The following is a 24,265-nucleotide window of genomic DNA, read 5'->3' as shown; positions in this document are numbered from 1 at the left end:
CTTCCCCATCCTCTCCCCCCCTCCTCCTAACCCCTCCTACTCCTCACTCCCAACCGCTCCACTCCCTCTCCCCTCCTCTGACCTCATCCTTCTCCTCTTCTCTGCCTCCCCATTCCTCCCTCTCCCTCTCCCCTCTTCCCCCTCCCTCACATTCCCTCCCCACTGCCCACTGCTAACTCCCCAATCCACACCCCATCCTCTCCCCCTCCTCCTCACACGCTCATCCGCTCCCCCCCTCTCTCTTCATATCAGCCCACCGTAATTTCTGGTCTATCTTAGTCCTTCATAACTCCCCAAACATATACAGAGTTATTATCATTGTCTCCAAAACATTCTCCTGCTGACACTTCAGGCAGTTGCTATGTTCCCAAAGAGGAGGTCTCACACCGCCCCTCATATGGTCGGGCTAACTATGTCCTGGCTCAGAAAGCTCTCCAGGATGCACTTTAAAATGTCTGCCCCTTCTGCACCTTTCATACATGGGTGGCACGGTGATGCTGCTGGTAGCACCTCTGCCTCGAAGTGCCAGAGACCCAGGTTCAGTCCTGCCCTCGGGTGTTGTCTGTGTGGAGTTTGCACGTTCTCCCTGTAACCGAGTGCTCCAGTTCCCTCCCACCATGGGGGTTGGTCAGTCAATTGGCCTCTGTAAATTGTCCCCAGTGTGTATGTGGGGTGTTTGGGGGAGGGGGTTTAAAATTTGGGGAATTAGTTTAGTAAGTTCAGATGTACTGAGATGCAGTGAAAAGCTTTTGTTTGTGCGCCATCCAGACAGATCGAGTAGGTACAAAATGGAAAAAAAAAGCAGAGTACAGAATCTAGTGTTACAGGTACAGAGAAAATGCAGTGCAGGTAGAGAAAGACAAATAGTTGGAAAGATTGTAAAGCAGATACAATGTGCAATAATCCACATTAAAATATTCTGAGGTCAGGAAACAAATCAAAATTAATACTAACTGCAAGCAATGCACCAGGACAGAATGATGTTTAACACTTGCAGGATGTGGAAGTCCAAAATGTAATTTAAACGGTGAGACTGTGGGTGCAGTTTGTGTAGGATGTGTAGGATGCAGACAGAAAGGCTGCGATGTAACAAAATAATCACATTCAATCTACCAGGAGCATGCTGACATGTAAGTAGGCCCAGGACACTGGTTCATAGACAGAGAGGCTTGGCAGTGTAAATAATAACAAACAGTCCATTGGAATGTCCTCCTGAAGACAACAAAACACACAGCATTGAAGTTGATGTTGCAGGAGCATTTATGATGACACAGATGGAGATAGGAGACATTTACTATGGCCTCTTGCTTCGAGGTATTGGTGTTGATTTATTATTGTCACTTGAACCGAGGTACCGTGAAAAACTGCCTTGCATACCGATCTCACAGGTCAATTGATTACACAGTGCAGTTACGTTGAGTTAGTACAGAGTGCATTGAGGTAGTACTGGTAAAAACAATAACAGTACAGAGTAAAGTATCACAGTTACAGGGAAGTGCATTGCAGGTAGACAATAAGGTGCAAGGTCACAACAAGGTAGATTATGGTGTCAAGAGTCCATCTCATCATATAAGAGAACTGTTCAATAGTTTGTATCACTGTGGGATAGAAGCTGTCCTTGAGCCTGGTGGTATGTGCCCTCAGGCTCCTGTATCGTCTGCCTGATGGGAGAGGGGAGGAGAGAATGAGCCGGGGGAGGGGGTGGGGTCTTTGATCATGCTGGCAGCTTCATCAAGGCAGCAAGAGATAAAAGCAGAGTCCATGAAGGAGAGGCTGGTTTCTGTGACATGCTGGGCTGTGACCACAACTCTCTGCAGTTTCTTGCAGTTCTGGGCAGAGCAGTTGTCATACCAAGCTGTGATGCCTCCAGATAGGATGCTTTCTGTGGTGCATCGATAAAAGTTGGTGAGTGTCAAAGGGGACATGCCAAATTTCTTTAGCCTCCTGGGAAGTAGAGGCGCTGGTGAGCTCTCTTGGCCGTGGTGTCTACGTGATTTGACCAGGACAGGCTGTTGGGTGATGTGGACAGGCTATTGAGCAGCTACAGGATGGAAAAGATATTAAAGGAGCGTAGATTTGTTCTTAAAACAATAAACACCTTCGAGAATGTGGGATGGGGTGAAATGTCCGTGAACGGAGATGGTCAGCAGAGGAAATGTGGCTGCCAATAACAAGACTGTTGAGTACAAACGAGCTGTGGAGAGTTGAATGAAAGGCACGGTTTCTTCTGATTGGGGACTGAGTAGTGGCCACGGTCTCATCTGGGGTTGGTCAAGAAGTGATAAATGTTTGTACGTTGGTCAGGAAAATGTTCATCGATGGATTGGATGATACAGGTTACATGTGACTATGCAGTAAACCTCTGCTGATCCAGCATGCCCCATACTTTGGTGGTGACACACTGGATTCTGGACCATTGGATGCTTTTCCGCTGAATACTCCCATGAACCTTCAGTTGGCATTTTCAGACATTACACGGTAGTATAATACATTTTCCAGTGAACCCTGTGAGGTTCAAGGGAGTTCGGGAAACGGAGGTTCGGTGAGTTTCAAGGGAACACAGGAAACATCATCCGGAGAGCACGGTGCTGAATCCCCGAGGTTTCTGAATAATTGGATAGAATCAGAAAGTTTCTGTAATTTCTAAATGTTGTCATTTTATGTCCGCACAGCGCTCCAAGCAATATCTGTGGCTTCAGAGAACATTGCAGGACAGGAAAAGGCTCTTTGATCCACCGTGTCTGCACCGACCATCATGCGAATCCCGACATGCTCTCCCCGATCTGTGCCTCTCATAATCTTGAATGTCACTCCTCACCCCTCTCCTTCCCTCCTCCCCCCTCACCCCTCTCCTTCCCTCCTCCCCCCTCACCCCTCTCCTTCCCTCCTCCCCCCTCACCCCTCCCCTTCCCTCCTCCCCCCTCACCCCTCCCCTTCCCCTCCTCCCCCCTCACCCCTCTCCTTCCCTCCTCCCCCCTCACCCCTCTCCTTCCCTCCTCCCCCCTCACCCCTACCCTCCTCCCCCTCACCCTCCATTTTCCTCCTCCCCCTCACCTCTCTCCCGCCTCCCCACTCCCCTCCCCTCCCCTCCCCTCATCCCCCTCACCCCTCTCCCGCCTCCCCACTATCCCTCCCCACTCAATCTTCCACTTCGACCCCACTCTCCCCTCCCTCTCACCTCACACTACCCACACCCCCATTACTCTACGCTCCCCCTCTCCCTCACCCCCAACCACACTCTACCTCCCCTCCCACCTTCCCCTCCCCCTCCCCTCCCTCCCCCTCCCCCTCCCCCTTCTTCACCACTTCCCCCTCCCTCCCCACTCCCCACGCCACTCCCAACTTCACTCCCCCTCCTCCCCACTCCCCTCCCCCTCCTCCCTCAACCCCCACTCCTCTTGCCCTCACCACTCAGCTCCGCTCCCCCTCACCTCTGCGGCTCGCTTGTTATTGCCTTGTGCTGCACAGGATGTGCATCCATCTTAATTTCCTTCAGTTGTTCGATGTTATTGAGGCCAATGTTTCCAGGAAAGTCCCTTCGTTTTCAAGAACGAAACTGATGAATGAAACAGAAAGGTAATCTGCAGAACTACGTCCCAGTCTGCTGCGGAGCGGGAACCCACTGCAGCCCTTGCACAGCTCCGGGACATCCTTTCCCTGCACATATCCCCACTTGCATCGGTGTCATCTCCAGGATCTGCTGAAAGCGCCTCGGCTCATCAGAGCTCCCAGCACAGGGCTTTCAGTCAGCCCAGTGAGGTTACGAGCCCGACCGACGTGCTGAGAGTGCCGGAGGGGGCTGCCAGCGAGACCATCCGTACCACCGACATCCTGCAGTCCCTCGTCAGCTGCAGACGGAGGCTTCATCTACCAGTGAGTGAGACAGGTTCATGTCCATCTGTTGAGTGCGAGTGAGGGTGTGTGTGAGGGCGTGTGTCTCTGAGGGTGTTTGTGTGTGAGAGTGTGTCTGTCAGGGTGTGTGTCTGTGTGTAGGAGTGAGTAACATTGTGTCCGTGAGGGTGTGTCTGTGTGTGTGTGGCTGTGTGGGTTTGTCTGGCTCTGTGTTGGTGTGTGTGTGGGGAAGTGTGAGTGAGGGGGTGCCTGTGTGTGTGTGTGTGTGTGTGTGTGTGTGTGTGTGTGTGTGTGTGTGTGTGTGTGTGTTACACGCCAAGCGGGTCGTTAGTTTGAATGGATGTTTCCACTTGCGGGCGAGTTGAGCAAACCAGCCCCGTCACTTGTTCACTGACCGACGGTAAACGCTCAATAACAATCTGCATCCCGTGGGTTTGTTGTAGTCAGCAGTGTTCATGTCATATTTAACATTATAATGCTGCCCTCAGTGGTGATTTGCCTGAATATTATCAAACAAGCGGAAGCCTTTCTAAACTGCATTATTTTGTTGTGAACAATCGAGGCGCGGAGTAGCAGACTTAAGGATAAGCACTGAGCTATATGTGAATGAGATGAGGAGGAAATTCCTCAAGGAGGAAGAATCAAGAGATAAAGGGAGTCGCTTCCTCGAAAACAGCCAGTGAGGAGGCAGCCCACCGCTGGCGTCACCGGTTACCGGGAGGAAATACATTGGCCCTGGTTTCGCCTCTCTCAGCCTGAGGCGCCGGGCTTCACCAGTAAGGTGGGCGGGATCTGATGGAGCTCTGGCCAGTGGCAAACTGAGGATGGGGCTGAGTGACACAGAGCCTCGAACACTGCAGCACAGCAACAGGCATTCCAGGACACCCACCGCCCGCGTAAAAACTTGCCCCCGCACATCTCGCTTGAACTCCCCCCCCCCCCCCCCACCTTAAACGTATGCCCTCTGGTATTAGACATTTCCACCCTGGGAAAAAGACACCAGCTGCCTACTCTGTCTGGGCCTTTCATAATCTTATAAAGTTCGATCGGGTCTCCCCTCAGTCTCTACCACTCCAGAGAAAACAACCCAAGTTTGTCCAACCTCTCCTTATAACTTTAATCCAGGCAGCATCCAGGTAAACCTCTTCTGCACCCTCTGCAATAGCCCCCACATCCTTCCGTAATGGGGCGACCAGAATTGAATGCAGTCTCCAGACGCGGCCTAACTAGAGAATTATAAAGCTGCAAAGTAACTTCCCGACTCTTGAACCCAGCGCCTCGACTAATAAAGGCAAGCGTGCCGTACGCCTTCTTTACCGCCCTGTCAACCTCTGCAGCCACTTCAGGGAGCTGTGGACTTGGACACCAAGATACCTCTGTGCATCAACACTAAAGCTTACCTACACTCCCTTCTTCTTGACTCACCCTCTCTTGACATCCAAGGTTCCCTTACCTTGCTACCCTTGTCCTGACTGGAACAGACCTGTCCTGTGCTCTGTGCAGTTCGGCTTCAAACACCCTCCCCATGTCAAATGTGGCCTTGTCCATGAACAGCTGTTCCCAAACATCTCTCCCTAGTTCCTGCCTAATACTCTTGTAATGTGCCATGGTCCAATTGAATATTCAACTGAGTGATTGGTTTCCATGCACAGAAACACACTTGGGACTTTCCAGGAGCCAGGTGGCCAGACCCTTCCCCTTAGTTCAGCCGGAGGTCTCGGTTTTCTCATATCCCAGCGATCAGTCCACTGCCCAGGACTAAGTGGGACACTCTCACTAGTGGAAACCCTCATCTGTAACCGGGACACAAGGTCTCGCAGCTCAGGAACTTCACTGGAAATGCACCTTGGTGAGACCAGACTGTGATATTAACAAGTTCATGTCACCAGTGTTTAACCTCAATCAATTGCACCCTGAGGTGGCAAAAACAAGCTCCATCAGTTGCAATTGATTGAGGTTAAACACCAGAGACATTAACTTGTTAATGGTGCAGTTGAAGAGCAGATTCAGACAATGGAAAATACAGAGAGTTGAAGTGTTACAACAGTCCCAGTTGTGGATATAAATTCCTCCAGTGCTTCTCTTTAATGTATCCATCCAATGGATAATGCCCACTCATTTGCTTCAGCCTCGACTCTAAATCTATGTTTCTTTCTTTCCAATCTTTTTATTGATTTTCAAATTAATAAACAGAACAGTAGTGATTATACACATGATACAAAGAGATCGGGATTACAATAATAACAATTCACATATACAGACACAAAGAGTAAAATGCGTAATCTGAACCTCCCAATCTCTTGATAATTGAGCATGAAAAAGATTTTTAAAGAAATTTGATTATATGAAAGAAAACCCCAAACCAAAAAAAAGAACAATCAGAAACCAAATAGTAATAATAGACAAAAACTAACAAAAAACTAAACAAAAGCTGGGCTGTCGTATTTCATCAGTTAAAAGTATTGTTATGTCATTAACTCCACTCCTCTATATTCGAATGAAAAGGATTCAGAAAAGGTCAGTTCACATCATGTGAAAATGCTGAATACATGAGCTCCAAGTTTCTTCAAATTTAACGGAATGCTCAATAGTATCACACCTAATTTTTTCTAAGTTAAAACATGTTATAGTTTGGGAAAACCACTGGAATGCAAGAGGGGGTTTAGGATCTTTCCATTTAAATATAATGGATCTCCTGGCTAGTAATGTAACAAATGCAATCATGCGACTGAGGCAGATAAATGGCCAGAATCCATCATTGGTAACCCAAACATTGCAGTAATAGGATGAGGTTGTAAATCGATACTCAATACCACTGAAATAATTTCAAAAATGTCTTTCCAATGTTTTTCCAAAAGAGGGCAGGACCAAAACATATGTGCCAGGGAAGCCACCTCAGAATTACATCTGTCACAGATAGGATTTATGTGGTTATAAAAATGAGCTAACTTATCCTTAGACATATGGGTCCTATGAACCACCTTAAACTGTATCAAAGAGTGTCCAGTACACATTGAAGAGGTATTAACTAATTGGAGAATTTTCTTCCATGTCTCTATAGTTAAAAGTATCTGGTTCTCTTTCCCATTAATTTTATCAGATATCCCTAAATGTATTTTCATAATCAGATCATAGATTATTGCTATATAGCCCTTCTGATAAGGGTTAAAACCTAACATTTTTTTCTGTAATTTCAATTTGATGTGGTGTAGGCAGAGTAACATTTAAAATGTTTCTAATCTGTAAATGTCTGAAAAAATGTGATCTAAGCAAATTGTATTTATTAGATGGCTGTTCAAAGGTCAAGAAACAGTTATCAACGAATAGATCATGAAAGCATGTTATTCCCTTCGTTTTCCATAAAAGAAAAGTTAGATCAATTCTAGATGGTTGAAAGGAAAACATTGAATAGAATAGGACTTGATATGATAAATTTATTCAACGCAAAAAATTTACAAAATTGAAACCATATTCGTATTGTGTGTTTAGTTATTGGATGAATCATTTGTTTATTCAATTTAGTAAGTGCAAAGGAGATCGAGACCCCTAAAACAGAAGCCAGTGAAAACCCTTGCACTGACTCACGCTTGAGATTCACCCATCATGGACATTGAATTACATCTAAATCCAAAAAATTAAATATCGAATATTAATTGCCCAATAGTAAAATCTAAAGTTAGGCAAAGCCATACGGCCATCCTTTTTTAATTTCTGGAAATATTTCTTACTTAACCTTGGGTTTTTATTCTGCCATATATATGAAAAAAAAATTAGAATCAATAATATCAAAAAAGTATTTAGAAATAAAGGTTGGAATCACCAGAAATAAATACAGAAATTTAGGTAAAATAGTCATCTTAATGGCATTGATTTGACCAATCAGTGATAGGGACAATGAGGACCATTCAATAAGCAATTGTTTAACATGATCAATTAAGGGTAAAAAGTTAACTTCAAATAAATCCTTGTATTTCTTGGTAATTTTAACCCCCAAATAAGTAAAATAATCAGTAACTAATCTGAATGGTGATTGCCTACAGATTGGGACTTGGACATTTAATGGGAAAAGCTCACTCTTATTAAGATTTAATTTATAGCTAGAAAAAAAACACTAAACTGAGCAAGCAATGATAATACTGCAGGAATGGATTTCTGAGGGTTAGAGATATAAAGTAACAGGTCATCTGCATATAATGATACCTTATGCATCCCATCTCCATGAATAATGTTGGAAGAGTCACGAAGAGCAATTACCAAGGGTTCCAAGGCGATATCAAATGATAAAAGACTTCAAGGGCAGCCCTGCCTAGTGCTTCAAAAAAGACTGACAAAGGGGGAATCTCTGATTATTGGTAAGTACAGAAGCCAAAGGTGTATGATATATCAATTTAATCGCGGATATAAAATTTTGGATAAAATTAAATTTCTCGAGCATGTTAAATAAATATTCCCATTCAACTCTATCAAACACCTTCTCGGCATCAAGCGAGAGAACACATTCTGGAGGTTTAGATGAAGGGGTATGTGCAATATCCATTAATATCCGAATATTAATATGTAAATACTGATTTTTAATAAATCCTGGCTGATCGTCAGAAATAATTTGTGGAAGTACATCTTCCAGTCTAGTAGCTAATATTTTGGAAAAAACTTTGGAGTCCACATTCAATAAGGAAATAGGTCTGTATGATGCACATTCAGTAGGATCTTTATCTTTTTTAGGAATTAAGGAAATAGATGCTTCATAAAAGGATTGTGGTAATTTACCTACAGCTAAGACATCTTTAAAAAATTTACATAACCAAGGAGAAAGAAGATCAGAAGAAGATTTTTTAAATTCTACTGTATACCCATCGAGAACAGGTGATTTACCAGAATTCATCAAAGAGATTGCCTTTATTATTTCTTACTCCATAATGAATAACGACCACTCGTCCTCTTCAGCCTTGACTCTAAATCTAAAGCCTGTCTCCTTTCATTTCAATGTCCTCTATTCCTGCTCTCTCTCTCTCTCTCTCTCTCTCACTGAGTGTTTCGCAACAACTCAGTGCGTTTTTAATCGCTCATCTGCCCTCTTGCTATCAATCCACATCCTCTGGACATTGGCCCTACTTCTGGAAACTGCTTCTCTTCCATCAAACTCATTCCAGAAAGAAAAACTGAGATTCCAGTGTAGATGTAGGAATTTTGACCACCGCGCTGGAGTCTGGGATGTGAAGTCACCGAGATCTCTCCCTGAGTGTTTCATTAAAACAGAAAGTGCAGGAAACACTCCGTCGATCACATAGCATTTGTGTCGAGGTAAACAAGAATTTATATTTTAATTCGAAGATTTTGACCTGAAATGTTAAGATGCTGCCTGAACCACTGAACGTTTCCAGCACTTTCTTTTTCACTTAAGCACTTAAAGTAGTTCCACAAATTTAGCTGAGAGAGTGCAAGATAAGCAGACTCAATAAGAAATGAGATCAAGTTTTCTCACTCTCAATGTTAGGTATCAAGCTGTGAGCTGCCGGATTGGTCACCCCAGGCTCTGGATTAATAGCCTAGAACATGTGAGTAGTTTTCTCTGGGGCCTCGGAGGCTGAGGGGAGGGCTGATAGATGGAAGTAAAATTATGAAAGGCATAGATCGGACAGGTAGAGTACCAGGGTGGTAACCTCAAATAGTAGAGGGCAAAAGTTTAAGGTGAGAGGGGAAAAGTTTAAAGGAGAGTGAGGAGGCAAGTTACTTTACACAGAAGGTGGTCGGTGTATGGAACACGCTGCCAGGGTAAGTGAGAGAAACAAGAACATTAAGAAGGCTTCAGGCAGATAAATGAACAGGCGGGGAATAGACGGATAAAGACCATTTGCAGGCAGAGAGGATCAGTTTATTTGGCATCATGGTCAGTGCAGATATGGTGGGCCGAATGGCCTGTTCCTGTGCTGTACCGTTCCCTGTTCTATATCACCGCCACACCAGCAAACCAAAGGGCTTCTGGAGAGCCTCAGTTCTGTGACAGAAATGGAAATCTGGCCGGGGACATTCAGACAGGCGTTCTGGGGACAACTGTGCACATATGTGGGGGAAGATGCTCAGGGCGACGAAAGGAAAATTAGCCTGGAGATACGAAGGCAGTGTGCAGAGGAGAGGACGGGGAACTTGTTTCAGGGGTGGAATAACACGACGGTCGGTAACTGAGAGTGACCGGATCCGAGGAGACACAATGCCAGCCAGCACGGGGATCTGGAAGGGAGGTGTGGAGTTCAGACTGGTGCAGACGGGGTCCAAGGAAGTAACTGATGGATCTCACTGGCAAGATTAGCTGGAGAGTCTCTTACACTGCTGTTCAAAAATGTACATGAAGACCTACTGCATGCTATATCCATCTCACTGTACACAGGGTCGGTGATACTGATCACATTGTATATACAGACACTGATCTATTCATCTTAATGTACATAAGGAGAGAGAGACTCATTGACTTGTGTGTAATTTGTAGAATACGGACAATTCTATGACGTGTTAAAAAACATCCAAGGTCCTGGTCACAGCATATAAGAGTGAGGTAGTCGTGATGAACTTTTATAAAACATTGGTTTGGCTACAATTGTGTCCAATTCTGGGGGAGACACTTTGGGAAAGATGTGAAGGCTATAGAGTGGGCACAGAAGAAGTTTTCTTAAGTGATTCCAGGAATAAGGGACGTTGGTTAATGTGGACAGAATGTGGGGGCTGGGATGTTCTTGGAATACAGCAGATTGGAAGCAGAAATGACAGAGGTAATTAAAACCATGAAGGGTAGAGAGAGGAAGCATTCCCATTGGTGGAGCAGCAGGAACTGGGCACATACAACGAGGGAGCCTGGCAAACAAGCAATGTGGTTTTACACAGCAAGTGGTTGGTATCTGCAATACACCATCACGAGTGGGAAAAGAGACAGGCTCCATTCTAGTGACAAAAAGAGAGGTGCAGAAATATTTGAAAAGAAGGAAGGGGAGTGGGTCGAAATGGATTGTTTCGAAGAGCCAGTACAGAATCAATGGTCTGAACGGCCTCCTTCCATGCCGTAACCATTCTGGAATACTAGCACTCTCATTCCAATATTTATCATCACTTTCAATAAATACCATCAGAGATAGCAATTCCAATATATATAAACTCTCTGTTACAATAAAGACGTTGAATCACACTGATCTGAAGAAAAGTGAGACTCGGGGATTGTCAGCCAAAACTTACCTAAACCCGAGATTAACCAATTTACCATTTTGTCACAATTTTCAGCAACTCACCTTCATGTAAATCTCCTTTAATTTGACTTTCTTGGCATATTTTTGTCCCAGGCGAAGAGATTTGGAAGACTATATCGGTTGTTCATTTTTTACATGATACACAAAGTATGATATATTTTCCAGTAAACTCTGTAAGCTTAAAGTGAGCACAGGAAACAGAAGCTGGTCAGTTTCACCTTGTATGCTTCAGGCCCGCACTGCAGACCCTGGCTCTGTGCACACACGTCCCATACTTGTGAGGGCTGTTGACTGGCACAACCCAGGCTGCAGGAGTGCATGCTGAGGGATGCACTGAAGCTCAGTGCAGCCAATGCAAAGACTCTGTGGGGAAGGACTGCAGTCCAAGCTTCTCCTGTCACGGGGGGACTATGTGCTAGCGATGGCGTAAAACCGTCTCAAAAATGGCAAGCTGAGGAGCACCGAATGCTGCTCTGTGTACAAGAAGTACTCGTCGGACAAACGTATAAAACTGATAACAGTGAATGTATGGACTGAACGATGCCAGGAAAACCATGCACTCTTTTCAAAATTTCTAGTGCATATTATTATGAATTTTTCAAGTTAACAAAACCTTCTGGACCCTGGCTCCCACTGCACACCACTTGTACACTTCCAGTAATATACAGTCGACCTCACGAGTAGACAGATCTGCAGATAGTGAGGACTCACGAGTAAGCAGATACCGGATTATCAGCGTTTTAGTGTATTACATCCAGAGCCTGATCTCGGATACTTCATCTCTAAACAGGAGCATCTGTAACATGTTGCCTGATGTGTGCTGACTGAATTCATCTTTTTATTTATCATGACATTTTCCGTTTCAGGTCACTGAGTTTCCTGTGTCTCCAGCTCCTGGTGCAGTGATGAATGAGGTCAAGCAATTGGCCACTCTGGGCCGTCCGTTCCAGTTGGGAATGCTGTATGACTGCCGGTCAGACAGTTTGATCCCAGGTATTGGAATACCGTCACATGAATTAGTAGTGGTCAATGCCGTGTGGTAGATTCAGGTTACAAACCTCAGGGCAGTGAGCACAATTCTGTAGGTTTCAATGCAGTTATGCTGAGGGATAAGGATAGACTGGGAATAAAGTTCCTGAATTGCAGTAGGCCGATTTCAATATCATACGGAAATAGCTGGCAAAAGTAGACTGGGAGCAGCTACTCACAGGTAAGTCTCCATCTGACAAGTGGGAGCATTCAGGAGGAAAGCAATCAAAGGTCAGGGCCTACGTTTTCCCATGAGGGGAAAGTCCAAGGAAACTTGGATGTCAAGGGATATTGAAGGTTGGATACAGAGAAGCAAACAACAGGTACAGAGAACTGAAACTGCGAATGGGGGATGGAAGGCCTTAAGGAAATTGAAATTCACTGGGTGGTGAAATTAAACAAGTAATGAGCCGGACAAAGGTGGCTGAGGGGGGACACAAAATATTACCAGCAGTGTAAGGAAAATTCCCCAGATCTTAGGTTTATTCAGAGCAAGAGGGTAACCAGGGTAAGAGCAGGGCTCATTAGGGACAAAAAGTCTGTTCATGGAACCAAGCCACTAAGGGGAGGTCTGAAATTGATCCCGCTAATCTGTTTCACCAAGGACAAGCACACGGTTGGGGAAATCAGTGACTGTGATGATGAAACTCCAGGACATTTCATTTTTAGAAAGGATGCCTCGGTGGATGAATCCTCAGGGCCGATGATGTATCCCAGGCAACAGTGGAGAGGCTAGTGCAGGAGACTTTTGGGCCCAGACAGAGACTGTTAATTCTTCGCTTGCCACAGGTTGGGTGCCAAACTCAGCAGGGTCAGGCAGCATCTGTGGGAAAGGAGGAAGCAGTGAAATGTTTCAAGTCAGAGATCAATTGCCAGAACTGGGAAAGAGAGAAAACAATTGAGTAGCAGAGGAGGTGGGGGAGGGATGGGAAGGAGAAAGGGAACATGTCTGAGCGGGTGACGGCCAATGGGTTAATGTGGCAAGTGAGGCAGATAGTGGTCTTGTGTTACGTGTCACTCGTAGGGTCTGTCTCCTGTGCTCAATGCAGTTGAAACCCATCAGTAAATGATTGGAATTCCCCAGAGCAGTTTCCTGGAACCAAACAACTTCAATATCTGTGAGAGTGACCTTCCTTCCACAGAAGGCCAGAGGTGGGAATGTTCACTGACGATTATGCATTGTTCAATTCCATTCGCAACTCCACAGCATAGGAAGCAGTCTGTGTCTGTGTGCAGCAGGTCCTGGACAAGATTCAGGCACAAGCTGAGAAGTGGCAAGTGACATTCACACCACAGAAGCTGTGGAACAGGGATCCCGTTGGGGCTCGGCTGGTGAGCAGTTGTGGTGTCAATTGGCTGAGGGGTGATGAGAAATGTTCTGGCAGATTAACGTAACCTGGCAGATAATGAGTCCGGTAACCGAAGTGCTGTACTTCAGTCCAAAATACAAGCCAGCGCAGAAAATCAGTCGACTGAATAATCACTATTCGCTTTGATTAATCTGCACAACGTAACTAAATGTTACAAATTTTATTGCCATTTTATTCCTAAGGTGTCACCTTGTGGGACTTACAGACACTGCAAAGCAACCTCAATTGTTGTGCTCAGCCCAGCACTGAGTTTCACTATCATTGCATCAGACTCCATGGAGAAGAAAGCCGCTGCACTCAATGTGTCGGGATCACTGAAAGCCAGTCTCCTGTGTGGGTTAGTGAGTGAAAAGGATCTGCAAAATATCTAAATGACTCAAAGCAATCAAAGAGACAGGCACGTGTTACCCTTCAGTACAAAACAACAACCAGGTTTGAACAACTGACGATGAGCCACTTAGGGAGACAGAATATTGCCTACCGGAGTGTGTTTGACGAAGGGTCAGCAACCCATGTCGTTACAGCAGTGCTGTATGGGGCCCAGGCTTTCTTTGTCTTTGATCAAATGGTTTCTTCAGCAGAGAAGATGCAGGATATTCAGGGTAATATAGAGGCGACAATTAAATGTCTTCCAATGATTGCAAGTTCAGGGTGATGCAGCCCTAACAATGACAGAAGAACAGAAGTTCATTCGGAGAAATTTAGCTGCACCTTTTATGGGGATTTCTCACTGAAAATCAACCCCACCACATTTCAGGATGGCCATCGGTATCTATGCAAGCCTCCCAAGCTTACTTGGATCAGGTGGGGAGAATTCAGTACCCGTGAGAGTCTGGCTCTACCCTCTCCATAAACTAGACTCAAAAGCCTATTCAGCTGGTGAGGGAGATAAGCGTGGGATTGGTCAATCAGTGCCAGCAGGCCCTGGAACAGTTGAATGAGACAGTGCAGAGATGCAATGATATGATGAATGACAGCGTCACCATTCAGTTTCCTGAGATCAGGGACAGGATACAGCAATTCCGAGAGATGTGTCTGGAATACAAACTGGTTTTCCAGAGGACTTTAGCCAGAGTTTTGCCGTCCATCCGGGGAGGTGGGAAGGAGGAAGGATTACTGGTGGATATACTGAAGAACAAGGACAGTCACCATTCAAACACCAGTCATTGATCACATGGCTGGATGACAAGGAATGGGAAGTGATGCTGGTGAGGCTTTACCTCAAGATGTTGGATGATATTCCTATTGTAAAATCAAGGAGAGGAGTTGGATGAAGAAGCGATGAATCCAGCAATAGGACTATGTCAGTCTGCTTCACATTTACAGCATTGCATCAGGAGGATCTCTATCTGTTAAAGGCAATCGACTACCTCCGATCTCACACAGATCAGAAAATGCAGACAGCAGCTCCTGCTACTGAAGCCTGTGCAATCACAACACGGACGAGCAGTGGTTTAATTCACCGTCCTACAAACGAGAAAATGAAGGACCAATGTCAGTCATTCCTGGATTTTGCCACATGCCAACAAAGCAAATGGGAAAATAAAATTCCTTGTTGCTTCTGTGAAGGACGACAGCAACCGAGGAGCTCTATTTACCTCTATGAAGGAGGGTCTTTGAAGAACCAGGTGCTTTGAACCCCACGTCACAGCCCCAGAGACCTACGACTATTGGAACCACACATGACAGTGTGACTCTGCAGTTACAGCCACCCAGACATGGTGCCTGGTGAGATTGTGGGTTACACGGTAGAGTACAAGAGGGCCCGTGGCAGGAGGAATGGTCAACTCTACATACACCTGATAAATCCTCACTCCAGTCACAATACCTGGGTTACAGCTACACCAGGAGTATCATTTCCGATACAGAGCAGTGACCAAGGTAGGGGTCAGCAAGGTGAGTAATAGCTGCAGGGCCATGACACGTCCGACAAGCCCACCTGGTGAACCGGTCTTCCAGGATTTTTCATCCAGCGAAACAGCTCTCCTGGAACCGTACCAAGCCAGATTGGAGCTGATGTCAAAATAGTTCAGTACAGGATTGAGTATAGAGAAGAAACAGCAGGTGCGTCCAGCAAGGAGGGCGGACTGTGGGAGGAAGTAAAGACAACAGACAGCCAATGTCACCTATCATTTAGAGGGTCTGAAACCTAATGACAGTCTACAGAGTCCGAGTGTCTGCTGACTGTGGAGAAGCAGGTTCCAGTGACACCAAGTGAAGCCGTTTCACAAAGATAGGAAATGAAGCAACCAGAATAGCCCAGAAACTTTGCAAAGGAAGCCAAATTAGTATCCGAAGGACACCCTTCCATTTACAAGCTGAAGCTGAAGAAGGAAGGTATTGATCAGTTCAGACACTTTCAGAGACTGTTCCTTTGGAAAACGCAACATAAAATGCACAATGAAGACAATTATGGTTCTGGGAGCAACAGGGTCGGGGAAAACGACCCTCATCAATGGGATGATCAACTACATCTTGGGCGTGGAATGGACGGACGACTTCAGATACACGTTAATACACGAAGAGACAGGAAAATCCCAGGCTGAAAGTCAGACATCCTCCATCACTGCCTTCCAACTCCACCATCAGAAAGGATTTAAAATCGATTACTCTCTGACTATCATTGATACGCCTGGATTCGGAGACACCAGGGGGATAAGCCGAGATCAACAGATCACTGACCACATCCGTGAGTTTTTCACCTCCCCACAGGGTGTTGATCAGATCGATGCCGTGTGTTTTGTTGCTCAAGCCTCTTTGGCTCGCCTGACTCACACACAGAAATATATCTTCGATTCAATTCTTTCTATTTTTGGCAAAGATATTGCGGAGAGCATTCATATACTGGTGACATTCGCAGATGGACAGCGTCCTCCCGTTCTAGAGGCTTTGCAAGTAGCTGAGATACCATGTCCCAAAGATAAAAACATGTATGCCTAGTACACTTCAAGTTTAATAATTCTGCCATATATGCTCAGCGTCCAGACTCTGGAAACTCTGCAAACATGGGAAGTGTCGATAACAGCGGGAACACAGAAGAGGATGATGATAACTTTGATGAGATGTTCTGGAAGATGGGAGCAAACAGTATGAAGAAATTCTTTCGAGCTCTGAACACAATGAAAGCAAAAAGTTTACGTTTGACCAAAGAGGTTCTGAAGGAACGTCAGCAGCTGGAGGCTGCAGTGGAGGGATTGCAAAAAAAGATCCAAGTCGGGCTGACCAAATGGAGGAACTTAGGAAAACGCAGCAGGTTATGAACCAACACCAGACCGAACTGGATGCAAATAAAGACTTTGAGTATGAGGTTGAAATTACAGTTGCAGTACAGGAGGATATCAGTGGGACTGGGAATTACATAACCAACTGTCAGAAATGTCAATTCACCTGCCACTATCCCTGTCAAATTCCTAATGATGATGAAAAAAGAGGATGTGCAGCAATGGACAGGGATGGGAACTGTAAAGTCTGTCCCCATAAACTGTGTCTGGAGGATTCACTTCAACCAGAAGTACAGGTTTGAGTATAAAACAAAGAAGGAGAAGAGAACATACAAAGAGCTGAAAGAAAAGTATGAGAAGGCCTGTGGTGAGAAGATGACAGCGCAGGAAAGTCATCAAGACACTTGAGATTGAGTTAGCTGAGGTTCAGAATGCAGTGCTGGAGCTGATACAACAATTATCACAGAGCATTAGGAGACTTGAAGAAATAGCTCTGAGACCAAACCCGTTATCCACCCCAGCTTACATTGACCTCTTGATTCAGGTCTGAGAAAGAAGAGGCAAAGCCTGGGTTCATGGAGCGAATTCAGGCACTAGGAGAGGTCAAGGAACAGGCCATTTTAATAGAGAAAGTTGCCAATGGAGAGCTGTCAATAGACGCGTTGAAGCAAAATACAAAGGGATCTTATGAAGGAATTACAAAATGGATTAAGCAGAAGTTTGCAAACGTGGCAAATTGGTTCCCTGGTCACTAGCAAACATTCCAGCTGTTCCCAATGGGAACCAGATGTTTCACTCGGCCAATAAACAGATCTCTCATTCCAATTCACCCTCCTTCTCCTCCCCCATCCGCCCACAGCGTTTAGTGCCACACCTTCGGTCCTCAACGCTCCTCTCCCTCACCCCACTGGCTGGCACCCACCTCACCTGGGTCCAGTCACCACCTGATATTCACCTGCAATGGCTTCCTGTCCCAGTCTCTGTCCACTGGTAGCTGTGGACAGCCCCAAGAATCCATCCACATCCCTCCTGTTCCCCATCTGTGTCCCACCCCTTGGAAACAACACCGGAGTCACAGTGTCCATTTCCTGTGGACACAGGCTGCCCCCAGCTCCACCTTCCCACCTCCTCCCTCAATCCCCACTCTCTCCGTGCTGGCAGACAACACATTCCCCCATCCAGTGCCGGAAGATGGGAAATCTTCTCCCAGCTCTGTGCTGCTCCCGGGCCACTGTCAGAGTCTGACCCACGGGCTGGTGGGAGGGGTGGATGTGTTCCATGAAATGCCCAGCAGAAAAATGCAAAATGGGGAAAATAGAGCAATATTTTCCGTTAAACGGCACAGGAGACCATTCAGCCTACTGAGTCAATGCTGGTTTCAAAGCAGCATCATCAATCCCATTCCCTTCACCTTCCCTGTGATCTACTCTCTGCCAAATGCCAACCAACCTCCTCATTCTCCTGATAATGAAAGAGAATAAAACCGCAGATGATGAAAACCTGAAATAAAAGCAAAAAATACTCGAACAACTCATTGGGTCAGGCAGCTTCTGGTGAGAGACAAACAGTTCATGTATCAGAGCCTTCAGAGACACTTGTGTGGAATGTCTCAACATTGGAGCAAATGTGACACAGAGCGACTTTCTGATAAATGGTCGGGACCGGAAACGTTAACTGTTTCTGTCTCCACAGATGCTGCTTGACCTGCTGAGTGTTTCCAGCATTTCTCGTTTTCACATTAATTCTCTCACCACTCATCAACACTGGGGGAGATTTACAGTATCCAATTAACCCACCCACCTGCAATATTATTTAGAGGACATGATTCTAAACAGGTTGTTGGAACAGAGGGATTTGAGGTATAGGTTCTTTAGACTTTGGAACTGGCAGGGCAGAATAAAACTGGTTTTAAGCAGGCTCAGCAAAACTCTGTAGATGCTGGAAATCTGAAACAAAGGGTCATTGAACCAATTCACAAAAGGACGACTCCTGTGAAATCAGCCATGGACAAAGCAAAACACAGCAAGTTATGACCTTTTGGATTCTTTCCCATGTACGGCCATGTCGAAGACTTCAATAACCGCACTGCCCTCACCAAATACATTTTGTTACCTCTTCAAAACATTCACTCAAATTGGTCAAACTGGATCTCCTACCAACAATATTTTTTCTGACAATCTGTGACGGATCCCTGACTATGCAATTGTAGATGGAGCCTGGCACTCTGATTTTTTTTTGCCAGAACTTCCCTACAATTGACTTTAGACTCAGATCCTTGTAATTTCCTGGTTTATTCCTTGTTTAATAAAGCTGCCACATTTGCTGTCCTTCAGTCACCTGGCACTTCATTTGTGGACAGTAAAATTCTCTGTCAGGGTCGAAACAATCTCCTCCCTTACCTCCCATAGGAGCCTGGGAGACATCCAGGCCCTGAGGAGACAGCCTGCTACCACATCTAATACCTCCTTTTTAATGATAACATGTTCTACAGGGAGGTTGTTGCCTAATGGGCTCTACTGTCTCCCTGGTTACCCTAACTGTTCTCGGAAAATGCTTTGCGATTGTGCCTGACTTTATCCACACATGATACTTTGTGCCCGCTCTTGGTCCTTTTAATTAATCTCTTAAGTACCCCCCAACTCTATTGATATTTGGAAGTGTGCCCTCATTTTTTTATTCTATATTCCTACTATGGACCCACTTTCTTTTATCCAACCACTGATATCTCTTGACACCCAAGGTCCCTTGGAATTGGAGTCCTTACTTTCACCCTTGCAGAAACACCTTGGTCCTGAACTTCAACTACTTCAGTTTTAAATGTCTGTCACATGTCAGATTTGGACTGGACGTCCAGAAATTCAACCCATCCCATAGGATAAACATCTCGTCCCAACAGCATGAAGACAGTGATGCATCACTTGAACCAAGCATTATCCATTCTGAAGTATTCTCTAACTTTCCAAGGGACCACTATTTTGATTATATTACTTCGTTGCTACATTATTGCTGACATTACTTCGTTGCTACGGCATATTAAAGCATGTTAAAGCATAGCATTGCAATAAACAGCTATAAATAGCTAACTTACTCCAATAGCAGATAAATTTGTAAATGAAACATTGCTGATGCACTAGAATTGTTCAATAGACCATTTGTTCAAGCTCAGACCTACTCATTAGGAAGTCAGCCTTGTTCTGAAAGAAATAAGTCAGGTCACCAGAGGCTACAAATCAAGGAAATTGTGCAGTCACGAAATAAAATGCTTAACAGCCTCATTAACAGTCTCTGTAGTTGTTTCTCTGAAATAAATACCCTCAGTGAAAATGAGGATGAGAGGACACAAAACTGCTGTGAACGGTTCAGTGAGTTATAACAATCTCCAGCAGAAACACAGAGTTGGGAAATAAGCAGCAAATAACAATGATGATTTGATCCAAAGAAGGGCAAAGTGATTCTGTTTGGTAAGAAATCAGGAACAGCAACACAAGTTACATCTGTCAGTTTTAATGAGGTGCAGGGACAGTGATCACACGTACCAGCCACGACTCCTCTCAGACAGGCTCCTCACAGAGGAGCTGAGTCTCAGTGAGCAGGAGACAGCAGCTTGGCCCATTACATGTCTGTGGTGAGAGGGAATTTCACACTGAAATCTGTCAGAGCTGGGATGTCGAGGTGGAGGGAGCTGGGAGAGTCACAGCAGCAGCAGAGCGGAAATTGCCCGGTTTGGGAGACTTTCCTGACTGAACTTTGAAGTGCACGTTGGACTGTGACTGGAGGTGCAATGAGGAGATGTGACTGTTCACTGAACTGATGTGGTACCTTTATAATGCTGCACACCCCGATGGCAGCCCAAGCCTATACAGGAGATGAGGGTATCAAGCTGTGGCTACACAATAGGGTCGACAGACAACCTGTACGGGGGAAGCACACACCACTGCACAGGCAAGATGGGCGGAATGGTCCACCCCTGTTGCACCACCTTCTGTTCTTTAGGCCAGATAATCACATTGACCAATAGTTATGATGCCGTCCCTTGCAACAAGACCCAAAGCCTCTCCAGCCTGTCGTCCTTTGGAAGAGACGTCACCACTGTGGTCAGGATCCATGAGCGAGATGGGCCTCAGACCTGAACCAAAGGGTCGGAGGAAGCAACAGGTGAGGGGCCCCCGGGGGGCGGTGGGAAATGTCTTCAGCACAAACGGTCAGCACTGAGGCACTGACCAAACCTGGTCTGCGGTGGGCACGGAGCAGGGCACCGGTGCAGTGATCAGCACTGGGCAGGACCGAAGCAATGGTTCCGGGGAGGTCCGCGGTCTGCTGGGGGGGGGGGGAAGGGGATGGGGGAACTGGGGGGAATGAGGGGTGGAGCTGGGCAAGAGGGGCGGGAGGACCGGTGACTGGTTGGGGGAATGGCGGCGAGGAATGTGCTGGAAGTCAGGGTGTCTCGTGGGGAGGGCCGGAGGTTCAGGGTCTAGTGGGGGTGGAGAGGTAGCAGGGAAAGGGCAGGAGATCCGTGTCTGGTGGGTGGAGAAAAGGGCGGAAGGTCCGGGATCTGAGGGGGTTAGGGGTGTCGGTAGGTCTGGGGTCTGGTTGGGGGAGGTGAAAGGGCGGGAGGTCCGGAGTCTGAGGGGGGTCGGGAAAGTGCGGGAGGTCCGGGATCTGGGGGGGAGCCGGGGAAAGGGCAGGAGTTCTAGGGTCAGAGGGAGGGGGCGGGAGGTCCCGGGTCTGAGGGAGGGGGCGGGGAAAAGTGGGGAGGTCCGGGGTCTGGGTGGGGGGTGCAAAGGGCGGGAGGTCCGGGAACTTGGGGGGGGGAGTGGGCGGGGAAAGGGCGGTAAGTCCGGGGGTCTTGTGGGGGTCGCAGAGAGGTTCGCGGGTCTGGTGGGGGTAGGAGGAGGGTCGAGAAAAGGGCGGGTTGGCTGGGTTTGGGGGGGGCGGGGAAAGGGCTGGAAGTCCGGGGGGGGGGGGGTGAGGGCGGGAGGTCCGGGGAGTGAGGGCGGGAAGGTGGGAACGAGGGGGAAAGTTGAGTTGAAACGTGAAGGAGCCGCGCACCTGGTCACAGCTGCTTCTGGCGGTCGCCCCCCCCCCCCCCCCCCCCCGCAGCGGCTCGGTGATTGGTGGGTATTTCTTCAAGTCTCTTCTCATTGGCCAAGAGATTTCGGGAAGAGGGAATGTTGTGTCCGGGTCGGAAGAATTAAATCCCAACTTGTCTGATCTCATTGATGAGATAAAACAGCAGCGGCTGAGCAGGCGGCGTGTTGTCCTTCCAACGTGATGCAGCCGCTGGATCCCGGTGATCACATCTGCAGCAGGCGTTCAGCACCTGAGGACCCTCAGCGCAGGGTTGATTGTGCTGGGGTCTGAGCTCCGGACACTGCGCCACCTTAGGTCGTGGGAAAGGTACCTGGGACACTTGTGTTCCAGGAGGCAGTCGCACCCCCTCGCATTCAGTGACGGGACGGTCCGACTGTTAAAGAGGGAGGTACAGGGGATCATCCTGGAGGCCCTCATATTTTACCCCTGTCTTACGGGTAGAAGGTCCCTGCTCATGGTTTAATGAGGACTGTAGGAGGATGTGCCAACTGTCCATGGCCCCCAAGTGGGCAGGAGAAGTGAGTAATGCAGCAGTGATAGAGGACAGCAGAATGATAAGATTTCTTTATTAGTCACATGTATATCGAAAACAAGCAGTGCCATGCATCTTTTGCGTAGAGTGTTCTGGGGGCAGCCCGCAATTGTCGCCACGCTTCCGGCGCCAACATAGCACGCCCACAACTTCCTAACCCGTACGTCTTTGGAATGTGGGCGGAAACCGGAGCACCCGGAGGAAACCCACGCAGACACGGGGAGAACTCCTTCACCCTGGGAAAAAGACAGTGACCATCAATGCTCAGGTAGACTGTAGCCCAGTGCAGGATACCTGTGTGCCCTTACACCTGGGGAACTGCACATCGCTTGAATGGGTGGCTGACTGGGAACAGGGGCGAACACACAGCCTCTGGCCCCGACCCACCTGAAGCAAGTTCACTGTCACTTAGCGCGCTCTCGTGGAGCGAATTCAGCAGTTCCAATGCGGAGGGACCACAAGACCATAAGGTATAGGAGCAGAATGAGGCCATTTGGCCCATCGAGGAATGGATAGGATAGACAGTCAGAATCCTTTACGCAGAGCAGAAGTGCCAAGTACTTGAGGACAAACATTTCAGTAATTACATTTACTTGAGAACAGTACAAGCGCAGGAACAGGCCCTTCTGCCCACAATGTCTGTGCCGCACATGATGCCAAATCAAACTAAATCTCTTCTGCTTGCACATGATCCATATCCCTCCATGCCCTGCATATTGATGCACCTATCCAAAAGCCTCTGAAATGCCACGATCTTAACTGCTTCCCTCACCACCCCTGGCAGCGTGTTCCAGGCAACCCACCACTCCTCCGCGTAACTATCTTGCCCTGCACATCTCCTTCAAACTTTCCCCCTCTCACCTTAAAGCTATGCCTCTAGTATTTGACATTTTGACCCTGGGAAAAAGATACCGGCTGTCTCTCTATTCCACCCCACCCCCTTCTATCTGGTATCCCCTCATCCTCCGCTGCTCCAGAGAAAACAACTCTAGTTTGTCCAACCTCTCCTTGTAGCTCATACCTTCTAATCCAGCAGCATCCTGGTAAACCTCTTCTGTACCCTCTCCAAAGCCTCCGCATCCTTCCTGTAAGGGCAAACAGGACTCTACACTATACTCCAAATGTGGACTAACTAAAGTTTTATACAGCTGCATCGTGACTTTTTATTTATTTATTTATCTCCTTAGAACATCGCTGGCTAGACCTGCATTTCTTGGCCATCCGTTGAGATGGTGGGAGGTGAGCCGCCTTCTGAATCGCTGCAATTTAACACGTGTTTGTGTGTGTGTGTGTGTGTGTGTGCATGTATGTCTGTGTGTCTGTCTGTCTATTCTCTATGTGTGTGTGTCTGTGTATTTGTGTCTGTCTATCTCTATGTGTGTGTCTATGTGTTTGTGTGTGTCTGTCTATCTCTATGTGTGCGTGTGTCTGTGTGTTTGTGTGTATCTATCTGCATGTTTATGTGTGTCAGTCTATCTGCGTTTGTTTATATCTCTCTCTCTTTGTGTCTGTCTATCTGTGTGTTTGTGTTTATCTGTCTATCTGTGTGTGTGTGTGTGTGCGTCTGTCCGTCTATCTCTGTGTATGTGTGCGTGTCTATCTGTGTGTGTCCTTGTCTGTCTGTGTGTTTATGTGTGTCTGTCTAACTCTATGTGTGTATCTGTCTATCTGTGTGTGTGTCTGTGTATGGTTGTGTGTGCGTGTGTCTCTGTGTGTGGGGTTGTGTTTGTATGTGTGTGTGTGTGTGTGTGTGTGTGTCTGTATGTCGTGTGTGTCTGTGTGACAACAAACGGGTCGTTAGTTTGAATGGATGTTTCCACTTGCGGGCGAGTTGAACAAACCAGCCCGTCACTTGTTCACTGACCGACGGTAAACGCTCAATAACAATCTGCATCCCGTGGGTTTGTTGTAGTCAGCAGTGTTCATGTCATATTTAAC

The 24,265-nt window shown here is 46.8% G+C and overlaps 1 protein-coding gene across 6 annotated transcripts in view; it reads left to right on the top strand.

The window, feature by feature from the left end:
• LOC127585890 (uncharacterized) overlaps positions 1-24,265 on the top strand; it is a 75,939-nt gene that overhangs the window by 25,082 nt on the left and 26,592 nt on the right. Inside the window, exons 1-3 of one of the 6 annotated variants that reach the window (XM_052043612.1) lie at positions 3,619-3,873; positions 9,347-9,407; positions 11,951-12,077. The exons of 2 other annotated variants lie outside the window; for them this stretch is intronic. In XM_052043612.1, the coding sequence (XP_051899572.1) occupies positions 11,990-12,077 (88 nt within the window). In that variant the 5' untranslated portion in view covers positions 3,619-3,873; positions 9,347-9,407; positions 11,951-11,989. Of the gene's footprint in view, positions 1-3,618; positions 3,874-9,346; positions 9,408-11,950; positions 12,078-24,265 lie in introns of those variants that run through there. 3 more of the 6 variants (XM_052043606.1, XM_052043611.1, XM_052043608.1) reach the window with 3 other exon arrangements.

This window comes from Pristis pectinata, chromosome 34 (genome assembly GCF_009764475.1).
Source record: "Pristis pectinata isolate sPriPec2 chromosome 34, sPriPec2.1.pri, whole genome shotgun sequence".
Lineage (NCBI taxonomy): Eukaryota > Metazoa > Chordata > Chondrichthyes > Rhinopristiformes > Pristidae > Pristis > Pristis pectinata.
The sequence above is the reverse complement of the archived record's forward strand: the minus strand, read 5'-3'. Positions and strand labels throughout refer to the sequence as shown.